General features: G+C 42.6%; 1 protein-coding gene and 1 pseudogene across 1 annotated transcript in view; one reads left to right on the top strand and one right to left on the bottom strand.

Moving 5' to 3' along the window:
- The window catches only part of LOC138168138 (zinc finger protein 665-like), a 552,079-nt pseudogene that overhangs the window by 298,407 nt on the left and 236,086 nt on the right, over positions 1 to 17,586 (top strand).
- LOC138168146 (zinc finger protein 665-like) overlaps positions 3,406 to 17,586 on the bottom strand; it is a 168,583-nt gene continuing 154,402 nt past the window's right edge. Inside the window, 4 exon segments of the mRNA XM_069097184.1 lie at positions 3,406 to 7,128; positions 7,130 to 8,560; positions 8,699 to 9,114; positions 15,572 to 15,698. Coding sequence (XP_068953285.1) covers positions 6,925 to 7,128; positions 7,130 to 8,560; positions 8,699 to 9,114; positions 15,572 to 15,698 — 2,178 coding nt within the window. The 3' untranslated portion in view covers positions 3,406 to 6,924.

Below are 17,586 nucleotides of genomic sequence, written 5' to 3'. Positions count from 1 at the left end.
GAATCAAGGCTGGGGCCTGCTGAGGTTTTGTGGCTCAAATGTAGAAAGGCCATATGGGATATTCTTGGTAAAATCTTATAATTTTCCTAAACCACTTCATGACTTTCTTCAGATAATTAATGTCTTTCCAAGGCTGGTAAGATCTGATGACCTTGCCCCAAAGAGCCCCAAGGCCCCGACCTGCCAGGTCCCTAAAGAACTTCCCAGAAGAGGCTCCTTTGCCTGGCCCCTGACTCTGCCAGAGCCTTCCCTCTCTGGGTGCCTCCCATCCGTACTCCAGAGAGCTTGTCTAGATACAGCTCGTGACATGTTTCCTCCCTATTAGACTGTGAGCTCACGGAGGGCAGGAGCTGGTGTTTTTCTGAAGCTTCCTTTGCATCCCCAGTAAGTCAGCTCAGTGCTGGGCACAGAGGGGACACATTCGAAATGCTTATTGACTTGCCCTAAGAAATGGGAAATGAGAGGGACTCAGAAACCTGGGAAGGCTTGTACGGCCTGAAGCAAGAGGACATGAACAGAACCAGGAGGACAATTTCTGCTCTGCAGACAGCCCTGCCAAGGACAGCCTGTGTCTGGCAGAAGGAAGCTTCCTTGGCTCTCTGGGATTCCAGGTTTGCTGAGGCTGGTCAGGTCTGTGGATAGACCGCACTCACCTGGGAGGAGGGTCTCTGGGTGCCAGGGGCCTTCCCTCTGGTTCTAGGATCTCTCCTAGGAACAGGCTTTGGGCTCTGGAGCTGACCTGGTGATGGAGAAGAGTCTCAGATTGGGGGAGACGCTGACTTTGCCTCCTCTTCCCAGGGTGGACGCTGACCTGCCTGGAATGACAGAGGGTGAGCTCTCAGGGCCTTTACAAAGGCTCTGCCTTCAGGGGAAAGACTCCCCCACTTTCCCTTCTGCCCCAGAGAGAAGGGGGGGCTCTGGGGACCCCTTCCCCACTGGCCTCTCCATCCTCATGGGCCACACAGGATGATCCTGAGGCCCCCCAACATCTCCCCAGCTGCCCCAGATCAACTCCTGGGTGCTCTTCCCAAGGGTGTCCCTGAGACAAAGGCAGCTTTGGGCCTGAAGAATTTCCTGAATGAAAATGGCTCTGAAATTGGCCTCAGCCTTCACAGTGTCATGTCCTTTCCCTCAGTGTGTGCACAGATCTGCGGGCACATACATGTTACACGTCTAGGAGCCAGCACAGAGCCATGGCAAGCAAACCCACTGCCCACTGGCCTTAAGATTCCTGACTCCTGGGTTCAGATCCTGCCTTTGCTCTTACTTCCTGTCACTGGAAGCAAGTCTCTCTGCCTGCTTGGGCCTCAGCTGGGGTGGCAGGCAGGCCCTTCTGGGCCCCCAAGCAGGTGACAAGCCTTGATAATGTAACATTCCTTCAGTAGGGTTCATTCCCGTTCACTGTGGGTCAGCCCCTGGGGCCCCACCAGGACTGGGGTCAGAATCCCTGGGCCTCCATCTGAATCCCTGGCAGGGGAACATGGATGGAATCAGGAAGAGCTGAGGTCCACTCGGGCCTCAGAAACTGGCTGGCTGTGTGACCCTGGGGAAAGTCACTTCACCTCTGGCTGCCTCGGTTTCCCCTTCTGTAAAACAGGGCACGTTTCTGTTAGGAATCAGGGACAGGAGACTTGTAAGGCCCAAGGTACACCCATAGCCCATAGAAATGCCAGCCAGAAACAGTTTCTTTCCTTCTGACTAAGGAGCACAGAAATGCTGCCTGAGACCCAAGGAGGTGAGAGGAGGGTGAGGCCCAGGGAGGGGCTGGGCAGAGCTGCTCAGGACCAGGAAGGAGCAGATGCTGGACAGTGACCAGCCCCTGGAGGGGTTGAGACCCGGGGTCCCTGACCCCTCCCCTGGAGCTCCTCCCCCACCCTCAGGGAGCCAGCCCCACCCCCTCAGGAGGGCCCCCCCCCAAACCCCACTCCCTCAGATGATGTCACTTTCTCCAGGGAAATGAGGGGTCACTGACAGTGGGAACGATCATTTATAGAGCACCTACTGTATGTAGGCCCTGTGCCTGAGCTTTGTGATGTCCCTGGATCCTCCCACCACCTTGGGAGGGGCTGCTGTCACCCCCACTTCACAGATGAGGAAACTGAGGTAAACAGCATCACAGACTCAGGACATGCTTGTGACTGCAGGGCGATGACGCCCCTGATGCCAGGAGGCGGGGCTGGGGCTGCTCCTGCTCCCTGTCACTTTACCTCTGGTGGCCTCAGTTTTCCCAGTTGCAAAATAAAGGTAAGTACACCACCTTCCTAGGTTGTGAAGACTGTCTGTAGTGAACTGTGGGCAATACCAACCTGACTCCACTTTCTCTCATGGAAACTCGAACTCATAACCCACAGACTCTTGGAGGGGCCCCGAACATCTCCTTCAGAACCTCCCCCAGCCCCATCTTACAGAGGAGGCTTGGAAAGGGCACCAGGACCTCAGCCCCTGCCCTTCCCACCCAAGGGGGCAGAAGCAGCAGCTGGAGGAAGGCTTGTGACCAAGGCTTTGCTCTCATGCAAACATCTGGGCCGAAGGCCTGGGCACCTGGGCAGCATCTTCAGTCTCTTTTCTCCATTAAAAGAAAACCACACCTTTTCTCTCTCTCTTCTTGCCTAAGGGCCCTCCCTGGTGTTACCCAGAAGTCCTCTGTTCTCTCCCTGGGTTGAGACACACAAATACATAACTAGGTAACCTCTGAAACTTGAGGGCCCAAGTGTCCGTCCCCTGAAGATGGGGGGTCACTGTCATGGACGTGTCCAGCTGCATGTTGTGTTGCCTGAGTCTGGCCATCCTGAACAGGGACCCGGCCCTCAGACTTGTTGTGAGGATATGAGGGCATACAACGGTAGAGTTCTTAGCACTGTGCTTGGTACAGAGCAGGCACACAGTAGGTGCCATTTAGATCTGAGTTAAAGGTTAAGGGAACTGGTTCAATCTTTTTGTTGCTACGGCTGCTTTTGTTAACATTAACTGCACCTGACCAAACCTGATGGTTCCAGCAACCATGAAGGCAGCTGAACCGGAGGCTGTGGAGCACAGAGAGCTTGGTCAGACACCAAAGACGCCTCTAGCCATCACCAGTCCTGGGGTAACTAGACCTCTGAACCCAACAAGTCACAAAAAAGCGATGAAGATCCATACACAAAACACAAAAAGGCACCTGTCTGTCTGTTGCTGTTGCAATGACCTGGAATCAAAGATGGTGCCCATATATCAGGAAATGATTGAACAAATGATGGTCTGAAAATATAATGGAAGATTATCGAGCCATGAGAAGTAGTAAGAGGCACAGCATCAGAGAAGGCAGGGAAAATTTGGCTGAAACGACAGAGAGAGTCATGAACCAGGAGAATAGTTTATATTCTGTAGCAACACGGACCAATCGAATGAACATCCGTGACTCCAGAGTGCTGGTTCCCCAAATATTTTATTGTCAGAACTCCTTACAAGAACAAAAACAAAAACTTTATTGCAAAATGTGATTTTCAAATCTACTACTCATAATATTCTTAATGATGTAAATAAATTGTGCCCTCCAAAACCCCCAAGTGATCATTTCATTCTTCGGTGTAATTACAGACTATATAATTTTATTCTACCTTAAATTATAAAAACGTCGCGTGGGGCTTTTTGTAACCATTTTTTTCCTAATCTAGCAAGACCCCATGCTTAATATTATTTACAAGACTTCAACTTAAAAATTATTTTATAGATTTTGCTGAATAACAATGGCGTTTTGAAAATGTTTCATTTGTTCTCAGCTTTCAACATTCACTTCTACAAGATTCTGAGTTTCAAATTCCCTGGCCCAGGCCCCTTTCTGCCTAACAAAATAATGAATTAGTTATTCATATTCATGATCCACATTAAGGTTTCTCAAATCACCTTTCCACAAAACCCCATCACCTCATCCCTGGGTTATTCCAATAGCTGCTAGAGGAGGGTTCAGTCTGCCTCAAGTCTCTCCCCATTCCAGTCCAGCCCCAAAGTCATTTTTTAAAAGTACAGGTCTGATCATGTCATGCCCCTCTCCCACTCAATAAACTCCAGTGGCTCCCTCCTCTTTCCAGGAAGTACAAAATTCTCTGCTAGACATTCAAAGTCCTGCATAACTTGACCCTCTCCCACAATTCCAGTCCTCTTACACCCTTCTCCCCGATATTTCCTCTTCCATCCAGTGACACTGGCCTCCAGGATGTCTCATTCACAAGACCCTGCAGGCCTCCCAGCATTTTCTCTGGTTTTTCCCCATTCCTGGAACTCTCACCACCCTCTGCTCTGACCACTGACCTTTCTGCCTTCCTTTAAGTCCCAACTAAAATCCTGCAATTGGCAGTAAGTCTTCTCCAAGGCCTCTTAATCCCTGGGGCAGGGACTGTTTGCCATGGCTTGTGTCTCTAGCACTTCGCATAGTGCGTGGCACATTGAGCTTGCTCTGCGGTTCAGTCCTGTCTTACACAACAAGGAACCTTTGCCAGAAGCTTGGTGTCTTATGACTTTCCTGACTTACTCTGGGATGAGGAAACATCTGATTAACTAGGGTGGCCTCCTCCACTGGCTGGGGGTTCAGTAGTTACATTCATATGATAATCACGTGCCTTTGATCATTTCCCCATTTCCATTTATAAAATGGGCCACTAGGTTAAAACAATATGAATAGATAAAAAATAAAACAGTATGTTTTACAACACATGGTAATTGGTTGAAAGAAATGGGTTTCCTCTACGGTATTGGGAAATGCAGGCAAATCTCCCTTGGGTAAGACCTGGGACTCTGTCTCTGGGTCTCTTTCTCTTTCTGTCTCCCTCTCTCTTTCTCAGCTAAATCATCCATATGTGTTAGCCAACTGACTTTACTATGAGACTGATGATCCAAGGAATGATAGTCATAAAAATAGCCAGGATTTCCATAGTGATTTAATGTTTGCAAAGTATTTGGCAAATATCACTTAATTAGATTCCTTATTATGCCCATTCTACAGATGGGGAAACTCAGATAGGATTAGGTGACATGATTTACCCAGGAACATACAGCTAGGAAATATCAGAGGCTGAACTGTTATTCAGGCCTTGGACAGCACTTCATTCACCATGTAACCTAGCCCCTTAAAGAAAGGAGTACAGAAATTAATGTCCAATGGGTACCAAAACATTTGAATAAGGAATGTTTCTGCCAGCAATCAGCAGGCAATCCCCCAAATAATGGGGGAATGGCTGAAGAAATGAAGTCTTTGAATGTCTTGAAATACTGAGGAAGGATGACAAACATTAGGATTTCAGTGGGAAAAAAAAAACAACCATTATTTGCATAGGGTTTTATCTACAGGATGAAATTTGGAGATTTTTAATAAGGTCTATTTTGTTGGGAGGCCTAATGAGTCTGTGCTGCAGCAGGAGGCCTTCCCTTGGTTATAAGATCCCAAAGCTTTTTCTCCAGCAGGATTGCTCCCAAGTACAGTCAAGCAGGAGCTCTAGGGGAAGCCCTTCCCATATCCATTGCCTTTATATACCTTCATTCCAGTAGGAAGTTTGTCTACTAATCCCTCTCCTTGAGAGAAAAGCATGGCCCCCCTGGAGGGTATTTGTAAGATTTTCCCTCCACAGTGAATCCTCTGATAGAAAGAGATGATCTCTAGCTGAAAGCTTTCCAACAATGAGACCACAGAGACTGGTGATTGGTTTCTCTGGTCCTGAAGACTCTGAACTCCATCTGAATGCCTTTCCTTTCTCATAACAATGATCAGATTTCTATCTCAGATGAATTAATTCTGAGATAGGAAATGAGATGATTGTTGCTTGAAGGAAGGTGTCACCACCTTGGTTATATACACAAAGTTTCTCCCAATTCTGGAAGTTCTTGTTACATATGTTAACAGTGGTAACTAAAAGCCCTGCCAGATTCACGCTACTCATGAAGTTTGTCTCCAGTGGGGATTCTCTGATGTGTAGAAAAATCTGAGCTCAGTGTGAAATCATTCCACATTGATTATATTCATAAGAATTGTCTTCATCATCAATTTTTTCATGTCTAACAATTCCGGAGATCTGTGTGAAATATTTTCCACATTAATTACATTCTTGGGTTCCCCAGTGTGAATTCTCCGATGTAAAGCAAGATAGTAGCTCTGTGTGAAAAACTTTCAATGCTGATTATGTTCAAAAGGTTTCTCTCCAGTGTAGTTTTTCTGGAGAGCAGCAAAATTGGAGGAGTAACTAAAAGCCTTTCCATGATGATTACATCCATAAGACATCTTGCCTGTATGGATTCTCTGCCATGCAGCAAGAATGCATCTCTGATGGCTGAACAAGCTGTGCTATATGAATGTCATGGAATACTATTGTGCTATAAGAAATGAGGAGCAGACAGTGTGTCTTACATAAACTGATGCTGAGTGAGGGGAGCAGAACCAGGAGGAACAATGAACAAAATTATAGACATCATATCTGTGACGACTGACTTTGACAGACTGGGCTATTCTCTGCAATGCGAGGTTATAAGACAGCTCCAAAGGACTCATGATGGAAAGGCTTCCACCTCCAGAGCAAGAATTATGGAGTCTGAGTGCAGACTGAAGCAGACTGCTTGCTCTCTCTTTCATTCTGTTTCTTCTTTCTTGTTGTTCATCCCATTGTTTGTAATTCTTCTTTATGACTTGACTAATGTTTAAGGTGAAGGTATACATAGAACCTATATCAGATTGTATGCTGTCATGGGGGGCGGGAGAAGCGAGAGGGGGAGAAAATTTGGAACTCAAAAACTTGTAGAACTGAATGCTGTAAACTAAAAGTAAATACATTAAAAAGAAAAAGAATGCATTTCTGTGTGAAATTCTTTCTATGGTGATTATATTCAAAAAGGTTTCCATCCATTGTGGATTATCTGATGTGCAGCAAGATACCACCTGATTATGAAAGGTTTCTACAGTGATTACATCCATAATATTTCTTGCCAGGGTGGATTCTCTGATTTGCAACAAGAATGCAACTCTGTGAAATCCTTTCCACACTGATTAAATGCAAAAGGCTTCTTTACAGTATGGATTGTTTGATAGGCAGCAAGATGGCACCTCTGTGTGAAAGTCTTTTCACGGTGATTATATTCAAAAGGTTTCACTCCACTGTGGATTCTCAGAAGGGTAGGGAGGAAGACTTCGCCTCATTGCCAAAGGCTTTCCACACTGATTATGTTCATAAGGTTTCTACGCAGTGTGTTTTCTCTGATGTACAACAAGATTGCAGGGCTTTCTGAAAGCCTTTCCACACTGATTACATCCATACGGTTTCTCTCCAGTGTGGATTCGCTGATGGGCAACAAGAGTGCAGGTCTTTCTGAAATTCCTCCCACATACATTACACTCATAGGGTTTCTCTCCGGTGTGGATCCTCCGATGTGCAGCAAGATTCCCCCTGAATGAGAAAGCCTTTCCACACTGAGTACATTCATATGGCTTCTCCCCAGTGTGGATTCTCTGATGGCCAGCAAGATGGGAGGCCTTTCTAAAACTCTTTCCACACTGGTCACATTCATATGGTTTCTCTTCAGTGTGGATTCTCTGATGGCCAACAAGACTGGAGCTCTGTGTGAAAGTCTTCCCACACTGATCACATTCATATGGTTTCTCTCCACTGTGGATTCTCTGATGGGCAACAAGACTTTGACTTGTTCTGAAAGCCTTTCCACACTGATTACACTCATAAGGTTTCTCTCCAGTGTGAATCCTCTGATGGGTAGCAAGATGGTACCTCTGTGTGAAAGCCTTTCCACATTGATTACATTCATAAGGCCTCTCTCCAGTATGGATTCTCTGATGTGTAGCAAGATGGTACTGCTGTGTGAAAATCTTTCCACATTGATTACATTCATAAGGTTTCTCTCCAGTGTGGATTTTCTGATGGGTAGAAAGATGGCACCTCTGTGTGAAAGCCTTTCCACATTGACTACATGCATAAAGTTTCTCTCCAGTGTGGATTCTCTGATGGGCAGTAAGTCCCTGCCTAATCGTGAAAGCCTTTCCACACTGATTGCATTGATAAGGCTTCTCTCCAGTGTGGGTCCTCATATGTACATCAAGACTAGATTTCTGGGTGAAAGTCTTACCACACTGATTACATTCATAAGGCTTCTCTCCTGTGTGGATCCTCTGATGTGCAGCAAGACTAGACCTCTGTGTGAAAGTCCTTCCACAGTGATTACATTCGTAAGGCTTCTCTCCAGTGTGGATTCTCTGATGTGCAGCAAGACTGCTCCTAAGTGAGAAAGCCTTTCCACACTGATTACATCCAAAAGGCTTCTCTCCGGTGTGGATTCTCTGATGTGCAGTAAAATTGGAGCTCTGTGCGAAACCCTTTCCACATTGTTTACATTCAAATAGTTTCTCTCCAGTGTGGATTCTCTGATGTTCAATAAGGAGAGATCTGTAGCGGAGAAGTTTCCCACATTCCTGACATTCATAAAACTTCTTCCCATGATGAATTTTTTGAGATCTATCAAGATCTGAGGTACAACCAAAGGCCTTCCCACACTGAGAACCGGCATATTTTGTCACCTCAGGGTAAAATCGAGCCTGGAAAGGAAGAGATGAGTGGTGGGATAAGGTTGCTTCCCATTCATTATATTCATCAGGCTCCTTTCTAATGGGAATTTGCTGGTGAGTAATGAGCTTAGGGTTATGACTAAAGGCCTTCCCACCTTTACTACTTACACAAAGCATTTCTTCAGTATCACTTTTCTGATGTCTCATGAGGTCTGAATTCCAGTTCCAGGCCATTTCCCATTGATTAGCTTGATATATTGGCATTTCAGGAGCCTTCTCATGGGACAGAAAAAGCTCTACATGTTCAAAAATGCATTTGCTATATTCACTATCCTGAACACAGTCATTCCCTGGGGTCCTTTTCTTATAGTGATTTAGGATACAAGACTGTCTGAATCTCTTTCCAATTTCATCAAGTTCACAGTCACTCTTTGGATTTTTATCTAATGTGATATTAGAGTCATGGATTTCTCTCAACTTGAAGTCCCAAGGACCATCACTCATGAATCTTTGCAGGTCATGGTTCTGCAGAAAAACTCCACGATTACCAGTCACCTCATTTACTTCAAACCTGGTCTCTACATCTGAAGAAAACAAACAAACAAACATACACCAAAAGACATACACAGAAGTATACACAATAGCAATGGTTACTAGAGACTTATGTGGCTCATGACCTTCTCATCACCAACCTAAATGTAACAAAACTTTGTATACTTTCAAGATAGACTGTATGATTGTAAGAAGAGACACAGGCTGTGGGAGTGACAAAGGAGGTATAACCGCAGAGTGCTGGACCAATCAGAGACTCTCCCTCCAAGCTAAACATGCACAGTCAACAAAAGCAGCAGCCACAAGGCAAGATGGCTCCCAGACTTAATGTTAATACCATGTTTCCCCGATAATAAGACACTGTCTTATTAATTTTTTTGGACAGAAAAACACCAGAGGGCTTATTTTCAGGGGAGGGCTTATTTTAATGAACATTGACAGCAATTTTAATAAACAGGTAAATGTGAACAAAAAAATGTACCTTTATTCAATAAGCAAATCACTGGGGAAGAACAGGATGACGCGCTCACTGCTGCAGCTCTGATTGGATGCAGCTCGGAGCGCAGAGTGCGTTTCACCCGGGGGGGGGGGGAATGGTACATACAGAGGGTACCTTAATGTAGCATGTAGCACAGGGGATCACCTTCACTACAGTAGCAATCTCTTGATAGGGCTTATTTTCGGGGGAGGGCTTATTTTAGAGGAATCTTACACAGTAAGGGGAGGGCTTATTTTCAGGATAGGTCTTATTATCAGGGAAACACGGGTAGGTGAGAGGGATTCTCCATAACTTGGATAACTTGGAGAGAAAACTGAGCCAACACAGGGCTTGCAGCATTCCAGCAGAAAAGAAGTGAGGAGCTGTCAGAGCTTTGTTGGACAGCACCACATTTACTCATCTGGGCCAGGACACTTGTAAACATCCAAACTGGTTTGAAGAACATGATGGGGAAATTCAGAAGGTGCTAAATTTTAAAATAGAAGAACTCAACAGGTCTACCAATAGGATACTTCAATCATCTCTAAGAAAGCTGTGTTTAACTCCCTGGGAGTTAAATGTAAGCAAATCTTAGAGAGATGCAGTTGGATCTTGCAATATGCAATCTTGATAAATCATGTAAAATATGGGTCTATGTCCAGTTTCTGCAATACTCCTTTCCAGTTTTCCCAATAATTATTTTTTTTTACCAAATAATGAATTCTTATCCCCAAATCTTACGTCTTTACCCTTGTCAGATACAAGGTTCCTCTATTTATTTGCTGCTATAAATTGAATGTCTACTCTGTTCCACTGATCTACTTATTTCTTAACCAGTACCGGATGATGTCAATAATTACTACCTTACAATACAGTCTAAAGTCAGACATTGCCAAACCTATTTCCTTTACTATTATTTTTCATTATGTCCTTTCATTTTTGAACTTTTGCTCTTCCAAATGAACTTTTTAAATTTATTTTTCTAAATCGGGAAATAATTTTTTGGTAATTGATTTGGGATGGCATATAAGATGCAAATTAGGTGTGATTATCATTCTTAATTGGCATGGCTATGAATGAACAATTGCTAATTATTTCAATCTGACTCCATTTGTATATAATGTTGGGATTTTTTATACTGATGTAATGCAGTTCCTGGGTTTGGCGTAGCAGGTATACTCATAGGAGTTTTATACCATCTGAAGTTATTTTAAACGGGCCGTCTCTCATTCTCTCTGCTTGCAGAGTTTCGGTTGGTGATATATAGGGATGGCGATGATGTATGTTTGCTTACTTGACACCCTACTACTTGGCTAAAAATTATTCATTATTTCAAGTAACTCTTTAGTTGCATCTTTGAGATGTGCACACATATCATCCACAAAAAAGATATTTCTATTAACTCATTCCCTATTCTGATTCCTTCTATTTTTTTTATTCTTCTCTTATTGCTACTCTATGATTTCCAATACAATACAGAATAATATTGATGAAAGTGGGCATTTTTGTTTCATACCTGACTATACTGGAAAGGCTTCTAGGTTATTTCCATTACAAATAGCACTTGCTAATGGTTTTAGGCAATTGCTTTTTATCAATTTAAGGAAAAATCCATTTAAACTTATACTTTCAGGGCTTTTTAATAGAAATCAATGTTGTATTTGATGAAAAGTTTTTCTTCAGCTATGAATACATTCATGTGATTTTTAATATTGATATGATCAATTATGAGAATAGTTTTCCTTAGGTTAAAGCATCCCTACATTCCTAGCATGAATTCCAATTGGTCACAACATAGAATTCTTATAACACACCATTATAATCTTCTAGCTAGTATTTTATTTTGGATTTTGGCATCCATCTACATTAAGGAAGGTGATCTATAATTTTTTTCTCTTCTTTATTCTTCCTGATTTGAATAGCAATACCATAATTGGTTTTATAAAAGGAGTTTGGTAGATTCCTTTTTTGCCTATTTTTTTTAAAAAATCATTTATTTAATATTGGATTTAGTTAACCTTTAAATGTTTGGAAGAATTCCTTTACAAATCCATCTGGGCCAGATGCTTTCATCTTAGGGAGCTCCTTTAGAGCCTGTTCAATTTCTTTTTGTAAAATAGGATTCTTTAGATGTTCGACTTCCTCTACTGTTAATCCAATGAGAATCAGGTTCCAACACTACCATCTCTCCACTCCCACTTGACTCCAAGAGGAATCATTTGTATGCAGTCATTGCTTCATTTTACCTCTCTCAACCCCAATTTTTTAAAGCAACCCCTCATATTCAACTGAGCTTAAGCTTTTTTTCCAAACTACCCAAGTAATATGACATTCTTAATAGCACTAATATTTTTACACATCATTATATGTCCATTTTTTTCATTCAAGTTTATAATTAGCTTTGCTGAGTAAGCCTCCTTTGCTCTATGAAATACAATGTCCGAGCCCTATGATCTTTTGATGCAGAAGCTGCTAGGTCTTGTTACCCTGTGCTTTTTGGTTGCTTTCAGTATGTCCCCCTTCATTTGGGAGCTTTCCAAGCTGACTATAATAGTCCTGCAAGTTTTCATCTTGAGATATCTTTCAAGGGGCTAATGATGAATGTTTTACTTCCGCTTCACTTCTTGCTCTAGAACTTCCAGGCAATTTTGTTTAATAAGGTCTTGATATATTGTATCTAGACACTCTTAATTGGGTCATACCTTTCAGGTAATGTAACAATCCTTTTATTATGTCTCTGATCTATTCACCATATCATTTGTCTTCCTAATGAGATATTTCACATTCTCTTCTACTTTTTTATTCTTTTGGTTTTCAGTATTTCTTAGGGTCTTTTAATATTAGCATTGTCTTCCCAAATCCAGTTTTTAAGGTTTTTTAAAAAACATTTCTAGGGGTGGCCAGGTAGCACAGCGAGTAAGAGCACCAGCTCCAGTGTCGGGATGACCTGGGGATCGAATCTGGGCTCAGACACTTAGCACCACACCCAGAAATAACTGGCTGTGTAACCTTGAGCAAGTTACTTAACCCCAATTGCTTAGGGGCAGCCAGATGGCTCTGCGAGTAAGAGCACGGGTTCCAGTGTCAGAATGACCTGGGGATCAAATCTAGGCTCAGATACTTAGCACCACACCCAGAAATAATAATAACTGGCCGTGTAACCTTGAGCAAGTTACTCAACCCTGATTGCTTTAAAAAAAAATTTAAAAAATTAAAAAAAACCATTTCTGAGGGGCAGCTAGGTGGCGCAGTGAGTAAAGCGCCGGCCCTGGAGTCGGGAGGACCTGTGTTCGGTTCCGGCCTCAGACACTTAATACCCACATGCAAAAACTAGCCGTGTAACCTTGGGCAAGTTACTTAACCCCAACTGCCCTCCAAAAGGCAAAAAAAAAAAAACCCAAAACACATTTCTATATTTATTTTTAGTTTCAATTTTCTCCCTTCCCTCCCTTGACCCCTCCCCAAGACAGCGTGCAATCTGATATAGGCCCTTTATATACATTCATATTAAGCATAATTTTACATTAGTCATGTTGTAAAGAAGTATGAGAACCAATGGCAGAAACACCAACAAAGAAGAAACTAAACAAAAGAAAAAAAAAGAGAGCAAACAGTCGGCTTCCGCCTGCGCTCAGACTCCACAGTTCTTTTTTTTTTTTTTTGCTTCTTGGAGGGCAGTTGGGGTTAAGTAACTTGCCCAAGGTCACATGGCTAGTTTTTGTGTGTGGGTGTTACGTGTCTGAGGCCAGAACCAAACTCGGATCCTCCTGACTCCAGACTCCACAGTTCTACCTCTGGATGTGGATGGCATTTTCTATCATGATTTCTGGAATTGTCTTAGAATCTTGCATTGCTAAGAAGAGCCAAGTCTACCAAAGTCAGTCATCGCACAATGTGGTTATTACTGCACACAATGTTCTCCTGGTTCTGCTCACTTCCCTCAGCATCAGTTCATCTAAGTCCTTCCAGGTTTGTCTAAAGTCTGCCTGCTCATCATTTCTCATAGAACATAGTCTTCCATTACATTCATGAACCACAACTTTTTGAGCCACTCCACAATTGATGGGCATCCCCTCAGTTACCAATTCTTGGCCACCACAAAAAGAGCTACTATAAATATTTTGTGCATGTGTGTTCTTTTCCTTTTGTTTTTTGGTTTGTTTTTTTTTTGCTCTTTGGAGTGGGAAGGCAGGGAATTTGGGGTTAAGGGACTTGCCCAAGGCTAGTTTTATGTTAAGTGTCTAAGGCTGGATTTGAACTCAGGTCCTCCTGATTGCAGGGCCAGTGCTCTATTCACTGCACCACCTAGCTGCCCCTCTTTTCCAATTTTTATGATTTCCTTGGGGTACCTAAAAGTGGCAATCCTGGGTCAAAGGGTATACATAGTTTTATAGCTCTTTGGGCAAAGTTCCAAACTGCTGTCCAGAATGGTTGTATCAGTTCACAACTCCACCAACAACACATTAGTGTTCCAATTTCCCCACTTCTTCCCCAACATATATCATTTTCTTACTTTGTCATGTTACCCAATCTGATAGGTGTGATGTGATACCTCAGAGTTATTTTGATTTGCATTTCTTTATTCAACAGTGATTTAGAGCATTTTTTAATAACTATTAATAGCTTTAATGTCTTCATCTGAAAACTGCCTGTTAAAATCCTTTAGCCATTGATCAATTGGGGAATGACTTGGGTTTTTTGGGTTTTTTTGCTTTTTGGAGGGGGGAAGGTAGGGCAATTGGGGTTAAGTGACTTGCCCAAGGTCAAGTACATGTTACGTGTCTGAGGCCAGATTTGAACTCAGGGCCTCCTGACTCCAGGGTTGATGCTCTATTCCCTGCATCACCTAGCCACTCCAATGACTTGTATTCTTATAAATTTGACTTAGTTCTCTCTATATTTTAGGAATTAGGGCTTAGGAACAACAGCTATAAAAATTGGTTCCTGGGGGCAGCTAGGTGGCACAGTGAATAGAGCACCGGCCCTGAAGTCAGGAGGACCTGAGTTCATATCAGGCCTCAGACACTTAACACAAAACTAGCCATGTGACCTCGGGCAAGTCACTTAACCCCAATTGCCCTACCTTCCCTGCTCCAAAAAGCAAAAAAAAAAAAAAAAAATTGGATCCCAGCTTTCTGCTTCCATTCTTATCTTGACTGCATTGGCTTTGATTGTGCAAACAATTTTCATTTTGATGTAATCAAAATAGAAACAGTGGTGGATCAGCAGAATAGGCTAGGTATGCAAGACACAATAGTCAATGCCTATAGTCATCTACTGTTTGATAAATCCAAAGACTCCAGCTTCTGGGATAAGAACTCACTATTTAACAAAAGCTGCTTGGAAAACTGGAAAATATGATGGCAGAAACTAGACATAAATCAACATCTTATACCCTACGCCAAATAAAGTCGAAATGGGTACATGGCTTAGATATAAAGGCTGATAATAGCAGGGCACAGATCTATGGAGAAGGGAAGAATTTATGACTGTCTCTTCTCTATGGATAAGAGATAGAGGACATTATAAAATGCAGAACAGATGATTTTGATTACATTAAATTGCAAAGTTTTTGCACAAAGAAGTTATTTTCTTTTTCAAGTTTTTAGATCTCCTTTTCTAATTGGTTAACATTATTTTCCTGATTTTGGATTTCTCTTATTTTTCCCGAATTTTTCCTGAGTCTTTCATTTGATTTTTGAAGTCCTTTTTAAGTTTTTCCAAGAACTTTTAGAGATTGTGACTATCTGACTTTCTCTTTGAAGAGGATTTTTTTTAAGTTCACTTACTTCCTTTGAGAATGAACCCAAATCTTCCCCAGCTCCAGCTACATGACTGATCATAAATTATTAAGTTGAACGGGCTAAAAGTCAAGACCAAAGTGGATGAAGAGCTGGTGCATGCAGATGCCTGTGCACTCAGTGTACCTTCTGAGGCTGCAAAGCAACAGTATGGATCTATTCTCTGCCACTTACAATTTACCCCAAGAAAAGAGAGGCAATGGTCCTTACCCAGGGACAGCAGGTTCTGGACATTCTCCAGCATGACCTCCTTGTATAGCTCTTTCTGAGAAGGGTCCAAGAGGCCCCACTCCTCCTCAGTGAAGTCCACAGCCACATCCTGGAATGTCACCAGCTCCTAAACCATCAAAAATCACTTTATTTAGAGCTGAGACTATAAAATTCTTTTACTCTTAACTCTCATCATCAAAAGCAAGAAACTGAGGCAGAGAAGGGATTTACCTAAAACTCATATTACCTTTATGAGTGTCATAGGCAACACTAAAAACCAGCCATTAAGAGCCCAATGGAAAATGGAGAAAAGCATTTTATCTTTGACGTGAGAATCATGCTGGAATCCCAAAATTTGGGAATTTTTTTCCTTTTTGGAGGGCGATTGGGGTGAAATGACTTGCCCAAGGTCACACAGCTAGTTTTTGTGTTAAGTGTCTGAGGCCGGATTTGAACTCAGGTCCTCCTGACTCCAGGGCCGGTGCTCCATTCACTGCGCCCCCTAGCTGCTCCAGGGAAAATCTTTAAATAGACAAAGCTTCTGTGAATGGAATCATAGACAAGGTATGTGCTCTGTCAGTGAGGTAGAAGAATCTGCGCAAGAGAAAGTCATGAGAAATCCCTTCCCACCAGAAGTGCTCTAAGCGACTGAGAAAACTCTGTGAAGAATTTCTGGGAAGCTAGCAAGTATAGTGTATTCTTTTGGGGAAAATGAACAGCAAGCACTGAGGAAAGAACAAAAAAAAAGGAATGATCTCATAAATTCCTTTATAGTCAGAAATAAATTCTTAACAAGATGAAAGTATGAAAAGGATTCTAAAGAGAGATTACTCACAAGCTGGCCTCAACTGAGAGGTATGACACTGGTCCCAGCCAAGTGAAGAAGTATTCCCTATTTATATACTGAGGAGCTGAAATGACACTGGGTAGGATGAGTCATGGGGAAAACACGAGCTGCCCTTGCTTTAGGATTGCTTGTGGTTGTTCATGGAATATTCATTTTAGGATTTAATTACAGAAAAATAAAGTAACTGTATGGGGAAAGGAGGGTTCCTGCCCCATTGAAAAGGCACCATTTTATGGGCTGGTGTGGGAGACCGAGCTAAGGCCTAAGACATTCACTTTATTTATGGAAAATAAATGATTTCAACATGCTTCTAGAATATTAGGGATTAGAAACCAAGAGAATGAGTCCTGAGGCAGATGGGTGGATATCATACAAGAGAGTGGCCACAGCTTCAAATTCTATGATACTTGGGAGGGCTCATCTACTTTTCAAAGCTGCTACATGCAGAACAGGTTTAGTCAATGGACCTAGCATTTGATGATCTTCCATTTCTAGCAGAATGGTATGATTCCCCTTTTCAGAAGTTGTATCATTTTAGAGCAATTCTCTTTCATACAAATAAAAAGCTTTTCATTTTGCCATTTTGATTTTACTTAAAGTCTTATCTATCTATTTATAAAACCTATTTCACTTTTAGCTTCTTTTATTTTTATTACGGAACTGAGCAATTAAAGAATGTATTGGTCTTTTCCTGATTCTTTAGATCCCCAGGAATTTCAGAAAACTTTCCTTTTCACTAGTGTTCTGAGTCATGACTGCTATTTGTTTGTATTGAGTCACAGTGTGAACAATCACTATAGGAAGGCCATGCTTTATTGCTTAATAATTCATCTCTGGAATCCCCAAGTCGCTCTTATCAGAAGTTCTTCCATGTCTCTTTCCCTCCCCTCCCTCCCAGTCTCTCTTCCCCACCATGGGCTGAGCTCAGGTACTTCCAGTCCTCCACATAAGGAGAGGGGCAGCTCACACATCTCCTCATTTGCACCTGGCTGCACTACCCTGTCCCAGTGTCTTTTGCCCCCAGTCACTTCCTTTGCTGTGCTGTCTTTCCCTTGAAAGTGTAAACTCCATGGGGACAAGATGAGTCTTCATTCTTTTTTGTGTGAATCTCCAGGCCTTAGCACAGTGCATGGCACACAGAAGGGCCTTAACACATGCTTATTACTAC

Source organism: Petaurus breviceps, unplaced genomic scaffold (genome assembly GCF_028583685.1).
Source record: "Petaurus breviceps papuanus isolate PSGF00001 unplaced genomic scaffold, PetGlider_PUasm1.0 355, whole genome shotgun sequence".
In the NCBI taxonomy this organism is placed as follows: Eukaryota; Metazoa; Chordata; class Mammalia; order Diprotodontia; family Petauridae; genus Petaurus; species Petaurus breviceps.
The sequence above is the reverse complement of the archived record's forward strand: the minus strand, read 5'-3'. Positions and strand labels throughout refer to the sequence as shown.